The sequence below is a fragment of the Podarcis bocagei genome (assembly GCF_964188305.1).
Source record: "Podarcis bocagei genome assembly, chromosome: 7".
NCBI lineage: Eukaryota > Metazoa > Chordata > Lepidosauria > Squamata > Lacertidae > Podarcis > Podarcis bocagei.
In genome coordinates this window covers 7,888,075-7,910,280 of record NC_138132.1, presented here as the reverse complement: position 1 = coordinate 7,910,280, position 22,206 = coordinate 7,888,075, and the positions used below count along the sequence as shown (strand labels likewise).

At 50.3% G+C, this 22,206-nt stretch overlaps 2 protein-coding genes across 2 annotated transcripts in view; both read right to left on the bottom strand.

Annotated features, from left to right (window-relative positions):
- The window catches only part of SYMPK (symplekin scaffold protein), a 257,360-nt gene that overhangs the window by 93,874 nt on the left and 141,280 nt on the right, over positions 1–22,206 (bottom strand). The gene's annotated exons all lie outside the window — the stretch shown is intronic.
- FOXA3 (forkhead box A3) overlaps positions 1–22,206 on the bottom strand; it is a 114,674-nt gene that overhangs the window by 63,427 nt on the left and 29,041 nt on the right. The window contains exon 2 of the mRNA XM_081200508.1: positions 17,401–19,968. Within this exon, the coding sequence (XP_081056634.1) occupies positions 18,781–19,968 (1,188 nt within the window). The 3' untranslated portion in view covers positions 17,401–18,780. The remainder of the gene's footprint in view (positions 1–17,400; positions 19,969–22,206) is intronic.

The window sequence follows — 22,206 nt, the reverse complement described above, 5'->3', positions numbered from 1 at the left end:
ATACACACCTGGACTTGTTTCGATTAATGTCCGCAGGAAACTTTGTGGTTTTTCTTTTAGTCATAATTTGAAAAAAAAATCGTAATAAGAATTCGTAAAGGAAACAGTTTATAAGAAGTAAATAAGGAGGCCATGTACAGGATAAAGGAAGTCTTTTATTTTGTCGTTTGTTTTATTTTATGTTATGTTTATTTTATGTTATGTTCAGGTGGTGGATTTGTTTATTTGAGTTGTGGTGGATTTATGTTGTAAATAAAATTAATTTAATTTTTTTTTTTTTTAAAGCAATTTCCCAATGTTTCTGGTTTACTCATTTTACTGCAATGCAGCTTCACGGCACTACGTATGAACTTGAGATACACCCTGTAGGATCAGGATGTAGGTTCTTACAGGTTCTTACAGATGCCTCTAGGAAACCTGCAAACAGGATTTATGTGCAACACAGGGCACCTTCCCTGCTTGCAGTTCCCGGAAACTGGTATTCAGGGAGGAATGCTTTCCAACAGATCAGGTAGAAGGCAGCCCCCGGGACTGTCAGTTTGGTGGCACAGTGGCGCTGCTGGCGAGGGGAAGATTAAACAATACAGACTCTTTGCAAAGCAACTCTCTTACCTAAGCCACTGGGGTAATTGTGAAAGCACCTTTTGTTGTTGTTTAGTCATTTAGTCGTGTCCACCTCTTCGTGACCCCCTGGACCAGAGCACGCTAGGCCCTCCTGTCTTCCACTGCCTCCCACAGTTTGGTCAAACTGATGCTGGTAGCTTCGAGAACACTCTCCAACCATCTCTTCCTCTGTCATCCCCTTCTCCTTGTGCCCTCCATCTTTCCCAACATCAGGGTCTTTTCCAGGGAGTCTTCTCTTCTCATGAGGTGGCCAAAGTATTGGAGCCTCAGCTTCAGGATCGGTCCTTCCAGTGAGCACTCAGGGCTGATTTCCTTCAGAATGGAGAGGTTTGATCTTCTTGCAGTCCATGGGACTCTCAAGAGTCTCCCCCAGCACCATAATTCAAAAGCATCCATTCTTCGGCGATCAGCCTTCTTTATGGTCCAGCTCTCACTTCCATACATCACTACTGGGAAAACCATAGCTTTAACTATATGGACCTTTGTCGGCAAGGTGATGTCTCTGCTTTTTAAGATGCTGTCTAGGTTTGTCATTGCTTTTCTCCCAAGAAGCAGGCGTCTCTTAATTTCGTGACTGCTTAGGAGATCACAATGGGGCAGGAGGGAAGAGGCAATCTCGTGCGAGGCTTCGGCTGATAAGGGATTTGGGATATAGGTCAAAATCAGCACCCTGAATTGTGAAGGCAGAGCAGCAGGGCAAGGTGCCAGCCCTTTGCGTCCGACAGAAGCTAGTCTGCATCACATCCTCAACAGGGAAGCGAATCAGCTGGGGCTCCTGGTCAGCCATCGAGGGCAAGCCAAGGCAGATTGCGACAGTAGTCAAGCCTCAAGGCATAAATATGCTTTATCCTCGGGTTGGGAGGTCGTCTCGTAGCCTGGGGGTTGCATCTGTCTTCGGAGACCTTCAGCTGCAGAGCAAACACAGATCTGCGGATCTGTAAGGAGCAAATATGAAACACTTGCGCTGGCAGACCACAGCGGTGGTGAAAACAGGAGAAACTTCGGCTGCCTCTCATTTTGCAGCTGCTGCTGACACCTGTTCCCTGCAAGTTGGAAGTATTAAAGGGAGAGGGAAGCTAAATATTGATGGGACCAATGAGGCAAATCAAACATAACATGCCCTCAGTCCTCTTCCTTCTTGCTGGGCTGCAGAATTCACCCATTTGGAAAAGCAAGGCTGTGCAGTATTGACTAGCAGTGCAGCCCTCGCTTTCCAGTTCAATAGGTAGACCTGGAAACTCTGCTCACGCCCTCCCTATCCCCCCCTTATCTCTTTTTCCATGGGGAAGGCAGCCTTGAGAGGCTGCGGATCCCTGACCTTCTCCCAGCAGCCTGCGGTGTTTTCATTAAGAAGGTGTTGGTGGAATGACGTTTTGACTGCCCGGCTCTATTGAATAAAGAGCCCTTTCTGGTCAAGGTTGTGCACTGGCCTGCCTTGGAAACTGTTAAAAACAGCTCGAGGAAGGAAGGGGGAGAAAGATTGGTCTGTTGGGGAGGGATGAGGCAGGAGGCAAAGGAAGATTCAGCCCATCTCCGAGCTGAGGGAAGCCTCCTTTTATTGGCTAGCAGTGGTTGCTGATCGTGACTCTGTTTTTCTCAGCTCCCTGTGTACAGGTGGCCCCACTGGGCTGGGTCTGCCTTGATTTGACTGTTTGCCTCCCGCCCATCCTCTTTGTGACAACTTCACTCTATGTGGGTTTGTTTGTTTTTAATTCACAACAACCTGGTTAGGCTGAAAGACAGAACCTATTCCACGGCCACATGGGGATTGGAGCAACCCAAGGCTTTCTCTACTGATTCCCAACTTAGATTTCTAATTTTTATTTTTATGGACAGAGGTGTTTTGTGTGTGTGTGTGTGTGTTTTGAGCTAGTTTATCATAGTAGCCAGCAGGTGCTTGGCTGAGCTATGGACCAGGAAGGCTTGGACACACTAGGTAATTTTGGAAAGGCAGCCATTCTCTTGCCATTCCGTCTCCAGTGTTGTGGGCATTAACTTTATAACCTAGGGCTTGCCGATCAGAAGGTCGGTGGTTCGAATCCCTGCCACGGGGTGAGCTCCCGTTGCTCGGTCCCAACTCTTGCCAACCTAGCAGTTCGAAAGCACGCCAGTGCAAGTAGATAAATAGGTACCACTCCGGCAGGAAGGTAAACTGCGTTTCCATGCGCTGCTCTGGTTCGCCAGAAGCGGCTTAGTCATGCTGGCCACATGACCCGGAGGCTGTACGCCGGCTCCCTCGGCCAGTAAAGCGAGATGAGCGCCGCAACCCCAGAGTTGGCCATGACTAGACCTAATGGTCAGGGGTCCCTTTACCTTTACCTTGCAGGGCTGATGTTAGGTAATGATTGTGAAGCGCTCTGGACACTTGGAAGGCCCTCTGTCAACACGCCTTGCCGTGATTATCACTGCCTTTTTATTGCTGTGCACATAGGGGTGGGGGGAGGCAGCTGCCCACCCTCCCATCAAATAAATAAATAAAAATACTTAACTAAAAGTAAAAAAGATTTTGACAGTTTTTTCTGAGCACTTGGGGTCAAAAGATAGTAATTCAAAACAACTGTTGTTGAGACATTTCATTCCGAATCAGCCAGACAAAGAATGATGACAGGTTGGGTGTCCGGCCCCTGCCCCCAAACATATACAGTGATACCTCGGGTTACATATCCTTCAGGTTACAGGCTCTGCTAACCCAGAAATAATGCCTCAGGTGAAGAACTTTGCTTCAGGATGAGAACAGAAATTGTCCTCCGGCGGCACGGCAGCAGCAGGAGGCCCCATTAGCTAAAGTGGTGCCTCAGGTTAAGAACAGTTTCAGGTTAAGAACGGACCTCCGGAACGAATTTAGTTCTTAACCTGAGGCACCACTGTATCCTGGCTACGCCCATAGTTGTGCAACAGGCAGAAATCCAGATATCCTGACATGCAGATGACAGTGGTAGGAAAAGCTTCAGGGGATGAACGCTAACCCTCCCACCCCAAAGCATTGGCAGTCTCCCCACCAAATCCTGGTCTCTGATAGGGAACACCATAGCACTGAGTTAAATGGACCAAAGCGCTTGATTCACAGCTTCCGAGGTTCCCATGTTCTGAACAAGAGGAAGCGTAGCAAGAACTCACCACGCAGGGTTTCCCAAACTCCCCAGCTGCTGTTGGACTACAACTCCCATCATCCCTGACCGCTGGTCCTGTTAGGGATGATGGGAGTTGTATTCCAACAACAGCTGGAGACCCACGTTTTGGAAACCCTGCAACAACTTCTTTTTATTTGGCGATCACTCGTAGCCTAGTAAGATTGTCTTCTATAAACACGGTTTTAACAATGAGTCCGTAAGTGACTGTGGAGGCCAATGCTGGATCCACACGTCCTTCCACAGTGGGGACATTGGTTTCTGGCCGGGAGCTGATCACCGTGTGGATTTGCCTTCCTCTTAGCACGTTTCTCCCTTTCACCCTGAGTTCGAGTGTCTTCAAAACCCATGGTTCCAGTTACAGATAGGTAGCCGTGTTGGTCTGCCATAGTCAAAATAAAAAAATTCCTTCCTGTAGCACCTTAAAGACCAACTAAGTTAGTTCTTGGTATAAGCTTTCGTGTGCATGCACACTTCTTCAGATATCTTTGGTATCTGAAGAAGTGTGCATGCACACGAAAGCTTATACCAAAAACTAACTTAGTTGGTCTTTAAGGTGCTACAGGAAGGATTTTTTTTATTTCAAAACCCATGACACCTTTGGTAAAGGCTGTTCTCCTATGGAGCACTCACAGGCCAGTGTTTCCCAGTTGTCAGTGTTTATACTACATTTTTTTACATTTGCCTTGAGACAAACTTTAAACCTCTTTTGCTGACCACCAGCATTACGCTTTCCGTTTTTAAGTTCGGAATAGGGTGCCGCTGGCACGTGTTCCCCACTCCCTCCCTCCAGCTAGCCCCCCCCCGGCTCTTGCGCCCCTCTAAGAGGCACCCGGCAGGCAGGCAGAAATCCGTCCGGTGCTGCCGATTCTCCCGGCCGCTCCGGTTGCCAAGCTCTGCCCGACGCAGCCCTGCAGAACCTCCCACGGCGGTGCCAACCCGGACAGAGGGAGAAGGGCGCGCGTGGTTGCGCGTTTCCATCCTCCTCCTGCCAGCCGGGGGTGATTTTTCTAGGGGATCCTTTTTCCAGCCGGGCTGGAAGGAGGCGGGTGGCCTGGGACGACGCCCCGCAGCTCCCTGCCTCCTCTAGCCGGGCAGGGCCGGATCAGCCGGCACAGAAGGTCCCTTTTTTTCCCCCTCCTGCAGCCCCGGCGGTGTTGTTTTTTCCAGGAATGTGCGGAATCGCGCTGCGTCCGGCCCAGCCGGCGGACGCACGCACCCGCGCGCACACTGGCTCCATTCAGGCCGCCAGCCCGGAAAGGGAGCAGCCCCACCGCGGGCCTGGCTGGCACCCCTGGGCCAGCCCATCCCCGCCCCTGGAAGTGGCACTGGAAGGCAGAAGGAGAGAGAAAGGGATTTGGGATGGGTGGCTAAGCAGGTCGGAGGAGGGAAGAGCGCGCGCGCGCTTGGCACTTGCGAGGTTTTGCGCTTTAGGGAGCGTTCACACGTGCACCTACTATTCTTACAACAGGCCTGCAAAGTAGGCAGGCGTTGTTAACTCCTGTTAGGGGAAGAAACCCCCTGCAAGTAGAAAGCTAGCGTTAAAAAGAGAGCAGGCAGAGGTCAGGCCCTCTCTTCCTGGGATGCTAGTTCCCCCCCCCCGGTGTTTTGGGGCCTGGGGGAGCATTAAAAACGGTGTCCCCTACCCACAGGGTGCAGTTTGTTTTGCCGCCACCTGGACATTCAACCGCCTGTGTAGATCAGGGCTGAGGCCTGGGATGGTTGCAGAAGTAAGAGTAAAAAAATTCCTTCCAGTAGCACCTTAAAGACCAACTAAGTTAGTTCTTGGTATGAGCTTTCGTGTGCATGCACACTTCTTCAGATACACTGGACCAAAGCAGTGTATCTGAAGAAGTGTGCATGCACACGAAAGCTCATACCAAGAACTAACTTAGTTGGTCTTTAAGGTGCTACTGGAAGGAATTTTTTTATTTTGACTATGGCAGACCAACACGGCTACCTATCTGTAGAAGTAAGAGTGTTTCTGAGCATGGGGGAAAAATAATTTCCCCTCCCGTCTCCACTGAGCAGCAGCACAGGTCGGCCCGTGTGTCTCTGAGGTTATGCGGAGATTAAAGGGTCTGGCTGCTGAGGAAATACTGAACCCCGATGCTTCTCTCTTTAGAAACTCTGTGTGCATTGATGTGTTAAAATAGGGCCAGCTAAGCCATTCTTTTCCTCAATTCGGGTTGAAACCGGTTTGGAGAAGCACAGTATTTTGTAAGAAATGACAGGATGGATACAGGATACATACGGACTACCGAGAAAGTTTCGCAGACACCGTTTCCCAAACTGGCGGAGGGAAACAGGAGTGTGTGTACACAAGCCGAAAACTTGGATAAGTAATAGATTTGAATGGGCATGGCTGGAGGCTGTTTTCCAGTGTCAAAACCTATTCCTTGGGTGTGTGGTGTGGATAGGACACTGCCACCGGCCTTTGCCAACCTGATAGCAGTTGTTTTGGACTACAACTCCCATCAGTCCTGCACTGAAGTTATAGAATCATAGAACTGTAGAGTTCATAAGGTCATCCAGTCCATTCCTGCAATACAGGAATCTTTATTTGCCCAGCATGGGCTTTGAACCCACAACCCTGAGATTAAGAGGCTCGCACTGTACCGACTGAGCGATCCAAAACACCTGGAGGGCACCAGGTTGGCGAAGTCTGATGTGCAGAGTGATGCCTTTCCTTTACCTCATCCAATCCTCGCATTTGGGGAAAAGTTCTTTTGGCCCGTGCGGGGAAAATTCTCATTTTGGGATTTAAGGAGACTGGATGAAGAGAGCGAATTAGAAAGCGGGGAACAGAAGAGAAAGCATCGCACCAATGTCTTGCTGGATTTACGTTAGGCGGAAAGTATTTGCGAAACGAGGGCAGGGAGAAAGAAAATAAGAGGCGTAAAGAGAATTATGTGGTGCTGTCCAGGTAGAACTCTAGGGCAGAAGTCAAGGGCCCCTATCTGCAGTCCAGAATGTGCAGGAGTAGCCCCAAATGCTGCAAAGTTTTGAAGTGGGTGAGGTAATCCACTTTATCATCTAAAGAGTAGGGAAGTCATAAGACCATTGGGTCCAAAGGGTGAAGTTACCTAACTGCTGCTGCTGACCCTCTCGCTAGCCAACCCAGTGGTTTTACAAACTTTGTTGCTTCAAGACAATCCTTTCCACGTTGACTTATCTGCCGGGGAACCTTGAGTTAGGGGATGGGATGGAGCTGGGTGTGGGGGTGTAGGTCAGCTGCTTTGAATGCAGAAGGCGCCAGCTACGCTGCTCTGCATTTCCAGGCAGGGCTCGGGCAGAACCCTGGCAGAAATCCTGGACGGCTGAGTTGCTGCCAGTCCGTGTAGATAATAATAATAATAATAATAATAATAATAATAATAATAATAAATAAATAAATAAAAAAAATTATATCCCTGTCTATCTGGCAGGGTTTCCCCAGCCACTCAGGGTGGCTCCAAACATAAAATTATTATTATTTTTTAAAAAAATGATATTTATTGAAATTTTACAGACAATAGAAAGTTACAGAATTAAAAAGAAAAAATAAAGAAAAAAATAATAAAATAAAAAAGATACAAAAATACAAAATACATGAAAAGTAAAAAACAATTAAAAGCAAATCAATATTTTCATGTCTTATATTTCATTTACTTGTTTCCTGACCTCCTCACACCTCCCTTTTTTGTATTCCAGTTCACATGGTTAATTCAGCAAATCCCTTCCCTCTTTGTTTTTATCTTAATTCTATATCTTAACATATTATAACTTCGTATTTTCATCTAGTTATCAATCCATTTTTACATATTCTTTTTAGCCTTATTGCTAAAGCCGTTTCATTTCAATCCAACATCATTTTAACATTCATTAATTTTACAATATTTCTGCAAATAGTCTTTAAATTTCTTCCAATCTTCTTCCACCAACTCTTCTCCCTGGTCTCGGATTCTGCCAGACATTTCCGCCAGTTCCATGTAGTCTATCACTTTCATCTGCCATTCTTCCAAGGTGGGTAGGTCTTGTGTCTTCCAATACTTTGCAATGAGTACCGTATTTTTCGCCCCATAAGACGCACCGGCCCATAAGACGCACCTAGATTTTAGGGGGGGAAATAAAGGGAAAAAAAATTATTTCCCCCCCAGGTGCGCTGCGCTAATCCAGAAGCTTGGGGCAAGCTGAGGTCAGCGCGCCCCAAGCTTCTGCGTGCCGGCAAGCAGTCCGCTGCCGCCCCAAGCCTCCCGCACCCGGCAGGAGGTCCCGCTGGGTGCGCAAGGCTTGGGGCGGCAGCGGACTGCTTGCGCGCACCTAGAAGCTTGGGGCGTGCTGAGCTCAGCACGCCCCAAGCTTCTGCATGCCGGCAAGCAGTCCGCTGCCGCCCCAAGCCTCCCGCACCCGGCAGGAGGTCCCGCCGGGTGCGCAAGGCTTGGGGCGGCAGCGGACTGCTTGCGCGCACCTAGAAGCTTGGGGCGTGCTGAGCTCAGCACGCCCCAAGCTTCTGCATGCCGGCAAGCAGTCCGCTGCCGCCCCAAGCCTCCCGCACCCGGCAGGAGGTCCCGCTGGGTGCGCAAGGCTTGGGGCGGCAGCGGACTGCTTGCGCGCACCTAGAAGCTTGGGGCCAGCTGAGCTCAGCACGCCCCAAGCTTCTGCATGCCGGCAAGCAGTCCGCTGCCGCCCCAAGCCTCCCGCACCCGGCAGGAGGTCCCGCCGGGTGCGCAAGGCTTGGGGCGGCAGCGGACTGCTTGCGCGCACCTAGAAGCTTGGGGCGTGCTGAGCTCAGCACGCCCCAAGCTTCTGCATGCCGGCAAGCAGTCCGCTGCCGCCCCAAGCCTTGCGCACCCGGCAGGAGGTCCCGCCGGGTGCGCAAGGCTTGGGGCGGCAGCGGACTGCTTGCGCGCACCTAGAAGCTTGGGGCGTGCTGAGCTCAGCACGCCCCAAGCTTCTGCATGCCGGCAAGCAGTCCGCTGCCGCCCCAAGCCTCCCGCACCCGGCAGGAGGTCCCGCTGGGTGCGCAAGGCTTGGGGCGGCAGCGGACTGCTTGCGCGCACCTAGAAGCTTGGGGCGTGCTGAGCTCAGCACGCCCCAAGCTTCTGCATGCCGGCAAGCAGTCCGCTGCCGCCCCAAGCCTCCCGCACCCGGCAGGAGGTCCCGCCGGGTGCGCGAGGCTTGGGGCGGCAGCGGACTGCTTGCGCACACCGAGAAGCTTGGGGCCAGCTGAGCTCAGCACGCCCCAAGCTTCTGCATGCCGGCAAGCAGTCCGCTGCCGCCCCAAGCCTCCCGCACCCGGCAGGAGGTCCCGCCGGGTGCGCGAGGCTTGGGGCGGCAGCGGACTGCTTGCGCGCACCGAGAAGCTTGGGGCCAGCTGAGCTCAGCACGCCCCAAGCTTCTGCATGCCGGCAAGCAGTCCGCTGCCGCCCCAAGCCTCCCGCACCCGGCAGGAGGTCCCGCTGGGTGCGCAAGGCTTGGGGCGGCAGCGGACTGCTTGCGCGCACCTAGAAGCTTGGGGCGTGCTGAGCTCAGCACGCCCCAAGCTTCTGCATGCCGGCAAGCAGTCCGCTGCCGCCCCAAGCCTCCCGCACCCGGCAGGAGGTCCCGCCGGGTGCGCGAGGCTTGGGGCGGCAGCGGACTGCTTGCGCGCACCGAGAAGCTTGGGGCCAGCTGAGCTCAGCCCGCCCCAAGCTTCTAGGTGCGCGCAAGCAGTCCGCTGCCGCCCCAAGCCTCGCGCACCCAGCGGGACCTCCTGCCGGGTGCGGGAGGCTTGGGGCGGCAGCGGACTGCTTGCGCGCACCGAGAAGCTTGGGGCGGGCTGAGCTCAGCTGGCCCCAAGCTTCTAGGTGCGCGCAAGCAGTCCGCTGCCGCCCCAAGCCTCGCGCACCCAGCGGGACCTCCTGCCGGGTGCGGGAGGCTTGGGGCGGCAGCGGACTGCTTGCGCGCACTGAGAAGCTTGGGGCGGGCTGAGCTCAGCTGGCCCCAAGCTTCTAGGTGCGCGCAAGCAGTCCGCTGCCGCCCCAAGCCTCGCGCACCCAGCGGGACCTCCTGCCGGGTGCGGGAGGCTTGGGGCGGCAGCGGACTGCTTGCGCGCACCGAGAAGCTTGGGGCCAGCTGAGCTCAGCCCGCCCCAAGCTTCTAGGTGCGCGCAAGCAGTCCGCTGCCGCCCCAAGCCTCGCGCACCCAGCGGGACCTCCTGCCGGGTGCGGGAGGCTTGGGGCGGCAGCGGACTGCTTGCGCGCACCGAGAAGCTTGGGGCGGGCTGAGCTCAGCTGGCCCCAAGCTTCTCGGTGCGCGCAAGCAGTCCGCTGCCGCCCCAAGCCTCGCGCACCCGGTGGGACCTCCTGCCGGGTGCGCGAGGCTTGCAGACACTCGCCCGAAGCAGGGGGAGCCCTCCAGAGGGCTCCCCCTGCTTCGGGCGACAGGCTGCCGCCCCAAGCCTCGCGCACCCGGTCGGACCTCCTGCCGGGCGCGCGAGGCTTGCAGGCATTCGCCCCATAAGACGCACCCCGATTTCCCCTTCATTTTTGGAGGGGAAAAAGTGCGTCTTATGGGGCGAAAAATACGGTATTCTTGCTGCTGTTGTAGCGTACATAAAGAAAGTTCTATCCTTCTTTAACACCAATTGGCCGGCCATGCCCAGGAGGAAGGCCTCTGGTTTCTTCAAGAAGGTATATTTAAATACCTTTTTCAATTCATTATAGATCATCTCCCAGAAGGCCTTAATCCTTGGGCACATCCACCAAAGGTGAAAGAATGTACCTTCATTTTCTTTACATTTCCAACACTTATTATCGGGCAAATACAGATGGGTAGCCGTGTTGGTCTGCCATAGTCAAAATAAAAAAATTCCTTCCTGTAGCACCTTAAAGACCAACTAAGTTAGTTCTTGGTATAAGCTTTCGTGTGCATGCACATTTCTTCAGATACACACGAAAGCTTATACCAAGAACTAACTTAGTTGGTCTTTAAGGTGCTACAGGAAGGAATTTTTTTATTTTGACTATGGCAGACCAACACGGCTACCCATCTGTGTATCTGAAGAAGTGTGCATGCACACGAAAGCTTATACCAAGAACTAACTTAGTTGGTCTTTAAGGTGCTACAGGAAGGAATTTTTTTATTTTGACTATCGGGCAAATGATATACTTTTGCAAGCTTGACTGGTGTCATGTACCACCTGTATATCATTTTCATAATATTCTCTCTTAAGGCATTACATGCCGTGAATTTCATACCTGTGGTCCACAACTGTTCCCAGTCAGCAAACATTATACTATGTCCAACATCTTGAGCCCATTTAATCATAGCCAATTTAACCGTTTCATCCTGGGTATTCCATTTCAACAGCAAGTTATACATTCTTGATAGTATCTGGGTTTTGGGATCTAACAGTTCTGTTTCCAGTTTTGATTTTTCCACCTGGAAACCAATTTTTTTGTCCAAATTGTAAACCTCCTTTTTTATAATAATGAATTTGATAATAATCTCCCACTCTATCTTTTAATTTCTCAAAACTGTGCAATTTCCGTTTGTCACCCTCCTGTTCCAAAATCTCCCAATATTTTGGCCATTTGGCCTCCATATTGAGTTTTTTCTGAGCCTTCGCCTCCATCGGTGATAGCCACCTTGGGGTTTTATTTTCAAGTAAGTCTTTATATCTTGTCCAGACGTACTCCAAACAGAAAATTAAAAGCACAATAAAATTTCAAACTTCCCTAAACAGGGCTGCCTTCAGATGTCTTCTAAAAGTCAGATAGTTGCTTGTCTCCTGGACATCTGATGGGAGGGCGTTCCACAGGGCGGGCGCCACCACCAAGAAGGCCCTCTGCCTGGTCCCCTGTAACCTCACTTCTCGCAATGAGGGAACCGCCAGAAGGCCCTCGGCGCTGGACCTCAGTGTCCAGGCTGAACGATGGGGGTGGAGACGCTCCTTCAGGTATACTGGGCCGAGGCCGTTTAGGGCTTTAAAGGTCAGCACCAACACTTCGAATTGTGCTCGAAAATGTACTGGGAGCCAATGTAGGTCTTTCAGGACCAGAGTTATATGGTCTCGGCGGCTGCTCTCAGTCACCAGTCTAGCTGCCGCATTCTGGATTGGTTGCAGTTTCCGGGTCACTTTCAAAGATAGCCCCACTGTGCTAGATAGACCAGTGCTTACTGGAGTAAGGGCTCGTTCACTTCTACTTGTCCTGTGCCTAGAAAGCAGGGGATCAAGTAGTTTTCTGTTTTCTCCTGCTGCTTTTCCTGGGGAAAACCTGCTCTTCAGTGCTGAATGGGAGCAAACGTCAATCCATGGGATAGCGGTAAATATCAGATTTCTCCAGGTTAAAGTGGTGGATCAAGCAGAAGTCCGTATGAGCCCTTCTTATATTATTATATTCTTGAGAGTGCCAAGCCGATGAACACCTGCATTTGGGATCAATGTCTTCTGGGGCACAGCCTCAACAAATGAACGCTTAACTCCGGCCCCACAAGAATGTGCAGTTTGCTGCTTCTCTGCCTCCCCAGATTACAGGGGAAGCTTTTTTCTCAAGAACTCTCATCTGCTCTGGTGAGAGACCACCCCCCAAGCTTCTGAGGACCTCTGGTGTCCTTTAGGCTAGATTTGTAAACCGCTGACTGATGGAGAGTGTTTTGATAGTATGCATTGCTGTGCAGAATGCCCCAAACAGATGTTGTGGGTGGCGAGTACGTTCCAAAAGGCGTGGAGAATTTGGGTGGGTCCCTGAATTTCTGGACTGCAGCGTTCCAGAGAAAAGGGTTAGTTTTCCATTCCCTCTTTCGGTGGGGCCTTCGTAGCTGGCCGGATTGATGAGAGGGGATGAAACAACGCTGTAGCCTTCCTGCAAAAAAATATTTTAACAGTGATTTTCGTCAGGTCCCGGGCGAATTTGGAATTTTAGTGACCTGGGTCCTGCTGGGAGAGAAGCGGACTGGGGTTTGCAAAACGTGCATGCTTAGGACATGTCCCCTTGTGGTGTGTGCTTGGCCACGTGGCTCTTGTATGACCCTGGTGCCTGGGTGTTGGGGCTTTGGCCGGTTAATGATTAATATGCTCTGCAAGGGCAGCAGGAGGTGGGATTTGAAGGCCTGGATTCTCCCCCACCACCACCACCACGCCAGAGGATAAGTGTGGGCACTGTATTTGAGGAGTAAACAAACCCAGGGGTCATGGACCACCGTGGGTGGGTGGCAGTGGTGGAGGATAAAGGTTGGGGCAGTGGCCTGCAGGGAGGTGTATTCACTTCTCCCTGAAATCCTGCTCCTCTTCATCAGAATTTGTGAGGATTCTCACGTACTCCTAAACGTCACACTTCTAGGTTTTAAGACTGAATCACCATTCAACTCTTGAATTCTAAAGTTAGGCCTCTTTTGCTGAGCTCGCCTGCAGATTTCAGGACATTAGATCTCAGCTATCCACAGATTCATGACCGGCAAAGTTTAACCTGCCCTTTCACAAGAACTGGAGTTGCAAAGGAGCTCTGATCCCGCCTGGCAAAACCGAGGGCTTATGGAAATGTGTGCGCAAAGGAGCAGACCTGTGTTGCAAAGAGCTTTCCTTTTGTCTAACAAATTCGGATCTCCTTGATTGCGGATGGCATTGCTTAAAGGGTAAAAGTAAAGGGACCCCTGACCATTAGGTCCAGTCGCAAACAACTCTGGGGTTGCGGTGCTCATCTCGCTTTACTGGCCAAGGGAGCCGGCGTACAGCTTCCGGGTCATGTAGCCAGCATGACTAAGCCGCTTCTGGCGAACGGCGGAAATGCCGTTTACCTTCCCGCCGTAGCGGTACCTGTTTATCTACTTGCACTTTGTACTTTCAAACTGCTAGGTTGGCAGGAGCAGGAACCGAGCAACGGGAGCTCACCCCGTCGCGGGGATTCGAACCGCCGACCTTCTGATCGGCAAGCCCTAGGCTCAGTGGTTTAACATCAGACCTGTGTTGCAAAGAGCTTTCCTTTTGTCTAGCAAATTCAGATCTCCTTGACTGCAGATGGCATTGCTTAGTGCACATCAAAGAAGGGGTCACTTTCCAGAAATGCAGGGAAGCCTGGGGACAGGGGTGTCATTTCAGATCTAAGGACTGGCAGTGGAGGCAGCAAAGTTTAATAGCCTACTCTCTTGCAAAAGGCTTGCATTTTATGGTCGCTTATTGTGGGTTTTGTATTCCTCAAAATATCTGTAGTAATAACAACAATCACTCTTATTTTAAGGGTTTGTCCCTTCAGCATCCCTACGCAGTACGCAGGCCCACTGGAATTATTTATTTTAAAAAAGGCACCGTCTAGCAACCTTCCTCAGTCTAATGCCCTCCAGATATTTTGGACTACAACTCCCATCAGCTCCAGTGGAAAAATAAAACGGAAGGAACAAGGCACCATTGTGACTCCATCTTAGGCCCCTTAGTTCCTTCCAGTCTCTCTGGAAAGTCAAATAAGAAGCCTGAGAGGAGCCGTGAGAGATAGGATGTTTGACCAAGGAAGGACCTTCATGTCCCACTTTCTGCTCTTCCCTTTCCCCATCTTGGCTTGAAGGCTCCTTAATTTGGGGTCTTAACGTTTCTGGGACAGTGTTTTTGCCCTTGTGGAGAGAGGCAAGGCCTCTGCGGTTGCTAACAACTTCTACAGGCGATCTCCCCGCCATTTTGAATCTTGTGGAGCGCTTTGTGAAAGAAGGGCCGAATCCAGCCCCCTGTGGTGGGAAAACAGTAATGGCAGGGAGATAAAAAAACCCACACACACCAAAAGTGTACCATAACATTTTATTGACCCAGTGTGTTTCAGATTAAAATTCTACAGAGGCGCTTAAAGGAGCACAATGCTTTCTAAGCGCCCCTGAAGAAGAATATATTTCAGCACATGTTGGACCAAAAAACCCCCCACACTTTTGGGATTTCATCTCCTGCCATTTGTTCCTCTCAAACAGCCAAAATAGGCTTGTGTGGCAGTGGGGCCTGGCAAGTTGTGTTGTTGGCCGGCCACTTCAAAATGGCTTCCCTTTTGCTATGGGCAGGGGCTGCTAGGCCGAAGCAAAGGCCCAGCTTTCTTTGAGTTAATGACATGGTTGGCTTGTGCCGGCTGAGGCAAATATTCCCCAGACAGATGTCAATCTTGCCCATTAGTTGGTTCTTTTAAGGAAAGCGACACATCTCTATGGCACTCCTTCCCATTAAGAACCAGATGGGCACCATCTCTGCCAGGTTTCAGGTGCCAGGCTAAAAACAGCTGGATTTCAGGAGCCCTTTGTAACTGTAAATGCTGTTCCTGAGTGTTTCAGTCCATTTAAAGTTTTGTATATTGCATTTTTTTTTGTAAGCTGCTTTGAGACCCAGATGTGCTGAAAAGTGGGGTAGAACTTTTGATAAATACCGTATTTTTCGCTCCATAAGACACACTTTTTTCCTCCTAAAAAGCAAGGGGAAATGTGAGTGCGTCTTATGGAGCAAATGGCGCTGCGCAGAGAGGGAGAGCTGCGCAGCGCCCCTTCAGCAAAACGCCTCTCCTGGCTTCTGCCTTAGCCGCTGCAGCCTCTTCGGGCAGGGGGAGCCTTCATCCCACTGCCCTGAAGAGGCTTGGCGCGGCTATCCCAGAAGCCACAACAGCGAGAGGCTATCCCAGAAGCCAGATCCCTCTTGCTGTTCTGGCTTCTGGGATTCAGAATATTTATTTTCTTGTTTCCCTCCTCCAAAAACTAGGTGCGCCTTATGGTCTGGTGCGTCTTATGGAGCGACAAACACGGTACATTCTGCGACCCAAGCTATGTCTTCCATTTTACATCACAGAACTTGTGCACGATTCCCTCAAAACTTCCAGCATCCCTAAAGGCTTGGCTTTGGACCCTGCGGTGGCTAAAAAGCTCCCCCTTTCGTGCTGATAGAGCGGCTCCGAGACGCTGGAAGCAGGGACCCTCCAGCGGCAGAAATATTGCATCAACGGCACGACGCTGGACCACTGGTCACACAGGGCGAAATCTGATGGGCTACAGGCGAAGCCTGACCGAAAATAAATGGACCAGTTTGCTGGCTCCCTGACAACAGCAGAATTCAGTGGTGCAGGCCCTGAAAAGTTTGTACCAGCCTTCCCCAATCTGGTGCCCTCGGGTGTTTTTGACTACCGTTCCTATCAGTGCGGGCAAGGACTGATGGGAGTTGTAGTCCAAAACTAGGTGCGCCTTATGGTCTGGTGCGTCTTACAGAGCGAAAAATACGGTAAATTCCTAAGGTCCTGTTGATGGGACAGATTTAGGGTTGGCCATACTTTATGTTCTCTTTTTCCTCCAGGACATGCGTACCATTTGATGGTTGGGTTTCAGTAGTTGCCCTGCGAATCTAGGAAGCTGAACGGGCTTAGAGAGGAGAAGTATAAAAACGATGGTGCGGATTTCGCCTTGCATTAAACTCAGGAGGCGGAACCTGTTGTGCCATTTGGCTGACCAATTTAATCAGACTCTATACTTCTACATCTAAGAACAGTAAGAGCCGTTCAACCCCAGAATGATCTCTCTTGGGAGGTTGTGATCACTCCTCCCCCAGAGGTTTTTAAGCAGAGGTTGGACGGCCATCTGTCCTGGATGCTTTAGCTGAGATTCCTGCCTTGCAGGGGGGGGTTGGACTAGATGACCCCCGGGTGTTCCTTGCAATTCTATGATCTAGCCCTGTTTGCACAAGCGTGTGGTTTCCTTGGCACTTTGAAGTTAGCTGTGTCTCTTTGCAGGCGTTCAAAGGATGAGAAAGGACTACAAAGGGAGAGAACGATACGGAGATACAAGCCAAGGTTTATTGGTAGTGATACCGATTCAATCCAAAATAAAATAGGTAAGTTCCATTTTCAGCAATGTAACGTCACTGTGCCTATTCCCCCCCCCCCCATTTTCTTCTGGGTTACGCTCTTATTTTTGTTTTGTTAATTGTACACTGTGATTGGGCTGCCTTTTCCGATTCGTCTTTGGAAGGGTGGCAGAGATCTGATTGACATAGCTTTCAAGTGTCCCTTATTTGGCGGGACAGTCCCTTATCCCAGCGCCATGTCCCGCTGCTGTCCCTTATTGATGATGTCCCTTAAATAAGCTACTGAAGGTAATAAGGTAATGGGGCCCTTTCTATGTCCAGCTGTGCTTTGTCAACAACAAATTGTTGCTGTTTTTTTGTGTTGAATATATGCTATAGGGTAATTTATGGACCTAATAGGTATCTAAAGCCATTTGCACACAACAAAATATGTATTTTATCAAAGTAATTGTTGGTCCCTTATTTTGGCTGCTAATCCCTTATTTTCGAGGCTGCTGATCCCTTATTTTCAAATTTGTAAGTTGACAGCTATGCTGATTGAGTACAGTGGTGCCCCGCAAGACGAATGCCTCGCAAGACGGAAAACTCGCTAGACGAAAGAGTTTTCCGTTTTGGAGGTGCTTCGCAAAACGAATTTCCTATGGGCTTGCTTCGCAAGACGAAAATCTCTTGCGAGTTCCTGCTGGTTTTTTCCCTCCCCCCCCCTTTTCTAAGCCGCTAAGCCGCTTATCAGCTGATCTGATAAGCTGATAAGCCGCTAAAAGCCGCTAATAGCGCTAATCCGCTAATCCGTCAATGGGCTTGCTTCGCAAGACGAAAAAACCGCTAGACGAAGAGAATCACAGAACGGATTCTTTTCGTCTTGCGAGGCACCACTGTATCTGGGCACGATAGTGGCAGGTTTTGTTTTTTAAGTTTACACCCGCTATTTCTGCTCTGCAGAGGTTGTTTTTCTGGAGAAGGGTTTGTAGCTCAATGGTACAGCATTGGCACTGCATGCAAAAAAAGGGCCAGATTCAATGCCTGGGATGTCCCCGTGGGGCTGTGGGAGAAGCCTGTTCCAAATCTTGAAGAAGTGCTGTCAGTCTGTGGCGTTAGGCGAACAGTGAGCTGGGCCTGACGTAGGCAGCTGCACTCATTCCCACCCTCAGCCCTGGAAGATCGGGGGAAGCATGTGTTAAAAATAAATAAATATTTTCGAGGTCTTAAGTACCGGGAGCCAGGAGACTTTTGTTGCTTGTGCCACCAGATCAGAGTTATAAATTCCTTGCTAGCAGTGAGATGGCGTTTGGGGGAGGGGAAACCCTGAATACCGTTTTGTTTTAATTATCATTAATACCAAAAAGAAAAGGACACTTGAAACAAACACCGCCTTGAATTGTCTCTAAAGTATGATATATTAAATCAGCTCTTACCCTTTTTCCCAACAGAAAGCACAAATATTTAAATATATAAAGCCACTTTTTCTTTTCTTTTAAAAAAAGAAGAAGATAGATGTGAACTATATTTTCCCTGCTCCTCTTCAGGCTGAGGCCTAAATTGTCTTTGGGGTAACCAAACCCGTGTGTGTGTGTGTATGTGTGTGTAACAATGGAGTCCTGCCACGTATCATTCTGACCTAAACGGGTGGGTTTGAGAATCTCAAGACAAGAGTTCAACCGTTGACTGTAACATCTGCGTTGAGACAGGAAAGTCCAAATGTTCTGGGCCAAGGGGTGGTTCCCCAGCTTGCAAATTTCCATTTCTCTGCCCCTTTTCATGTATTCCTCCTGGACACCCATCCAAGCTCCACTCCTGGAGATATATCAAGCATCTTTAGTCACCATAAAATTCAGAGTTGGGTCCACCATTTTGAGGTGGTGGGGATCTGCCATGGGTGCGAACCTATGCTGAAGTTTAGATGACTCCATCCATGGCCTTTATCACCCAACTGGCCATTGGTTGGTGGCCCAAAGGTGCGTGAGCTTGTTCTTCCTTGCTTTTCCCTGGTCATGATGGGCAAGTGAGTCCATTGACACGGAAGGCCGCCAAAGGAGCTCTTGACCGCTATGAGGCAATTTCGGTTTTGAGGTCTGGAAAGCGTAATGATTCGTCAGAGAGTCTAGTAGGCCAAGTCTCTGGTTGCTTTCCCACGGGCCATGATGGGATTGGATGGCGGTGGGAGAGAACATCTCGTGGGTGGTCTTGCTGGTGATGGCGGCACGAGGCAGAGCTTCTCTTGTTCCTTTGGCCCCCTCCTATCTCACAACGACAACCTTACGAGGCGTTGAGCAAGGAGCGGCTGTACAGGCTCTGATAATAGGAGCCGGTCTCGCTGAGCGAAGTGGATGCCTCATAGGGGTGTTTGCTTTCCACCGCGTGTGGGGAGCTATAGCCGCTGTAGGCCATGGCTTGCTCGTAGGACTTCAGGTCAATCTTGTGGTTCTGCTCCGTGGACATCAAGTTGGTGATGGAAAAGGGATGGTTGAAGTTGAACTGAGGGTCCATTTTGAGGTCGCTCGGGAGATCCAGGTTGGTAATCGAGGTGGCAAAGTAGTGGCTATTCATGGACTGGGAGATGGGGGCTGGCGAGGCCTCGGAAACGGGGGATGAGCCCTGACCCCCAGAACAATCGAGTTGCACCAAACCCCTTTGCTCCTCGGAGCCATGGGAGGTGTCTGAGTGGCCCGACTCTGCTCCTTCCGAGCCCGTGTTGGGACTCTGGCCTTCCTGAAGACCCTCAGGCATCTTGGAGGCCTGCTCTTGGGCGTTGGAGCCTTTGGAGTTGGGCTTCTTGGCCTTGTCCTCGATTTTGAAACGCTTCTGCCTCCTCAGGTAACAGCCGTTCTCAAACATGTTGCCCGAATTCGGGTGGAGGGCCCAGTAGGAGCCTTTGCCAGGCTTGTCCGGGGAACGGGCCACCTTGACGAAGCAATCGTTGAAGGAGAGGGAGTGGCGGATGGAGTTCTGCCAGCGCTGCTGGTTTTCGCGGTAGTAGGGGAAGAGGTCCATGATCCACTGGTAGATCTCGTTGAGGGTCAGCATCTTGCTCGGGGCCTGCTGAATCGCCATGGTGATGAGGGAGATGTAGGAATAAGGAGGCTTAGCGTGGGTCAGCGTGCGCCGGTACGACTTGTTGATCTCCTTGGGCCTGTTCATGCCTGACGGCGAGTAGCTTAGCGGGGCCATGGACTGGCCGACATTTTGGTAAGGTGACAGAGAGTTGAGTGTGGGGGCCTGAGCTCCCAGCTGAGTCAAAACTGGGCTGACGGGAGACGCCACCGACGGGAGGCCCATCGAACTGGTGGCGTTGGTCAGTCCAGTGAGAGAAGGGCTACTCAATCCGCTGTTTGGATAAGGCATGTTCATGGAGCTGGGGGAAGTGAGGGGGTTCAGCGTCACGTAGGAATTAATCGAGTTCATAGGTCCCAAGCTGGACGTCATCGTGCTCACCGAAGGAAACACCTGTGGAAGACAAAAGGAGATGGTTACAGGAGAGTCGGAACATTCCCCAGGGAGACAAATGACAAAGAAATGGTCCAACATTTGATGCTTTCAATAGTTACACAGCAGGCAGAAATCAAGAGGTGGAGCTTTTCCTGCCACTGAAGCACAGTAAAAGCAGACAGCTGCACCTGTTGAATTTGTCTTGTGCCTCAGATGAAAAGGTGTTGATGATGGGACAACCGCTTGCCCAAAGAATGGAGGGAAAAGACCATTTTATGGTAGGAAGTATAAAAGGAAGAGGGCCCACTTGCACCACTGACACAAATTATAAGAACAGATGCCAACTTTGCTGCCACATACACCCGGACAACACCATTACTGGTCCCAACAACATCACACATACCATCTCGGGACTATTTAATTGCTCATCGTCTAACATTGTGTATGCCATCAAATGCCAACAGTGTCCTTCAGCTCTCTATATTGGACAAACAGGCCAAACCTTACGCCAAAGAATAAACGGACATAAATCTGACATCAAGAATCACAAAATAGAGAAACCAGTAGGAGAACACTTCAATCTCCCAGGACATTCTATACAAGATCTCAAAGTAGCTGTTTTACTACAAAGGAATTTCAGAAATAGACTGGAAAGAGAAGCTGCTGAATTGCAACTCATTACCAAACTCAAAACCATGGAGAGACCTGGTTTGAACAAAGACATTGGATTCTTATCTCATTATACATGACTAAGCCATTTTTCACCTTCTCACCCCTTGCCTTTTCCTGTAAGACCTATTGCAGTCGTTAAGAGTCGTCAACAGGCTCATCTCAGCTATCTGCCAATCTCCCATTCCCACCACCCTTCTGAGTAATACCCCTCCCCACCTTCTCACTATATAGAAGGATCTGGCAACTTCCGTTTCAGTGTATCTGAAGAAGTGTGCATGCACACGAAAGCTCATACCAAGAACTAACTTAGTTGGTCTTTAAGGTGCTACTGGAAGGAATTTTTTTATTTTGACAAATTATAAGAGAAAGGGGGACATTTCCTCACACACAGCCTCTCCCTTTTCTTGTTCTACTAGGGAAAAAATATACAGATGGGCCACAAATAGCAGGAAGATCCGCCACCAGGCTTGTCACTGAAATTTTGCGGAAAGGAAAATATGAGGCGCACTTGAGAGTTCCCAGGTGAAACATCCCTGGTTAGTACCATCTCACAGGGTACAGAGAGTAGAAAATGTCCTCTCAGGAAGTTTGGGCTGCCATTGCTGAAGCTTTCCTCCATTTCAGACGAGGTGGGCTTGGTGGTCCATAAGCCCAGTCATTTCCTCTTGGGGCGCCATCTTTGTTTACCAGTCCTTTATTTGCTCAAAGCCACTGAACCAGATGCTTCAAGGCAGCGAGGCAGCGCCTGCTATTTACATAAGATAGGGACTTAATTGGCAAAACTATTGATCCTCGAGGATAAGTGAGGAACTGCTGCCAAGGGATGGGCGATACCAAGCAATACAGTTTGGTGCCACAGTCCTCACTGGCCATATGCCTGTCGTCTGTTGCTGTGGGTGACGGGGGCCATAAAATTTGTTCACGGAGCCTGTTCTGAAGGCCTTGAAAGGCAGCAGGAAGACATCGGTGGACCTGAACGGGTTTTTGTTTAAGAAAGGAGGCCTGCCTGAAAAGCTAGAGTATTGGGTTTGGCTGGTAGGAAACCCAGATTTAAATCCCAGTTGAACCAAGAATTTCACCGAGACGAGAAGAGAAGGACCACTGCTCATTTGTTATTTAAGAATCCAAAGGGGACTCTTGGTCTATCAGTGCCAACCTTTGAGAAGCAGCAGAGAAGAAAATCCTTCTTAAAAACAAAAACAAAAATCCAGTCTCCTTTATAGCAATGGCGACAGGGCGCTTAGCATTTTAAAAGTGCTTTTTGGGTGCTTAGAGAGCATCACACACATGACCACAGCAATCCTTACATCAGGCCTGTAAGGCGGTTCTTTATTACTACAGATGGCCAAGGGAGGGGTGGGGCTTAGAGACAATGGGTCCCCCCCACACACATTTGAGCATTATTTAGCCCATGGGTAGCCAAACTAAGGCCTGGAGGCCGGATCCGGCCCAATCGCCTTCTAAATCCGGCCTGCAGACGGTCCGGGAATCAGCATGTTTTTACATGAGTAGAATGTGCTCTTTTATTTAAAATGCATCTCTGGGTTATTCTTGGGGCATAGGAATTTGTTCATTCCCCCCCAA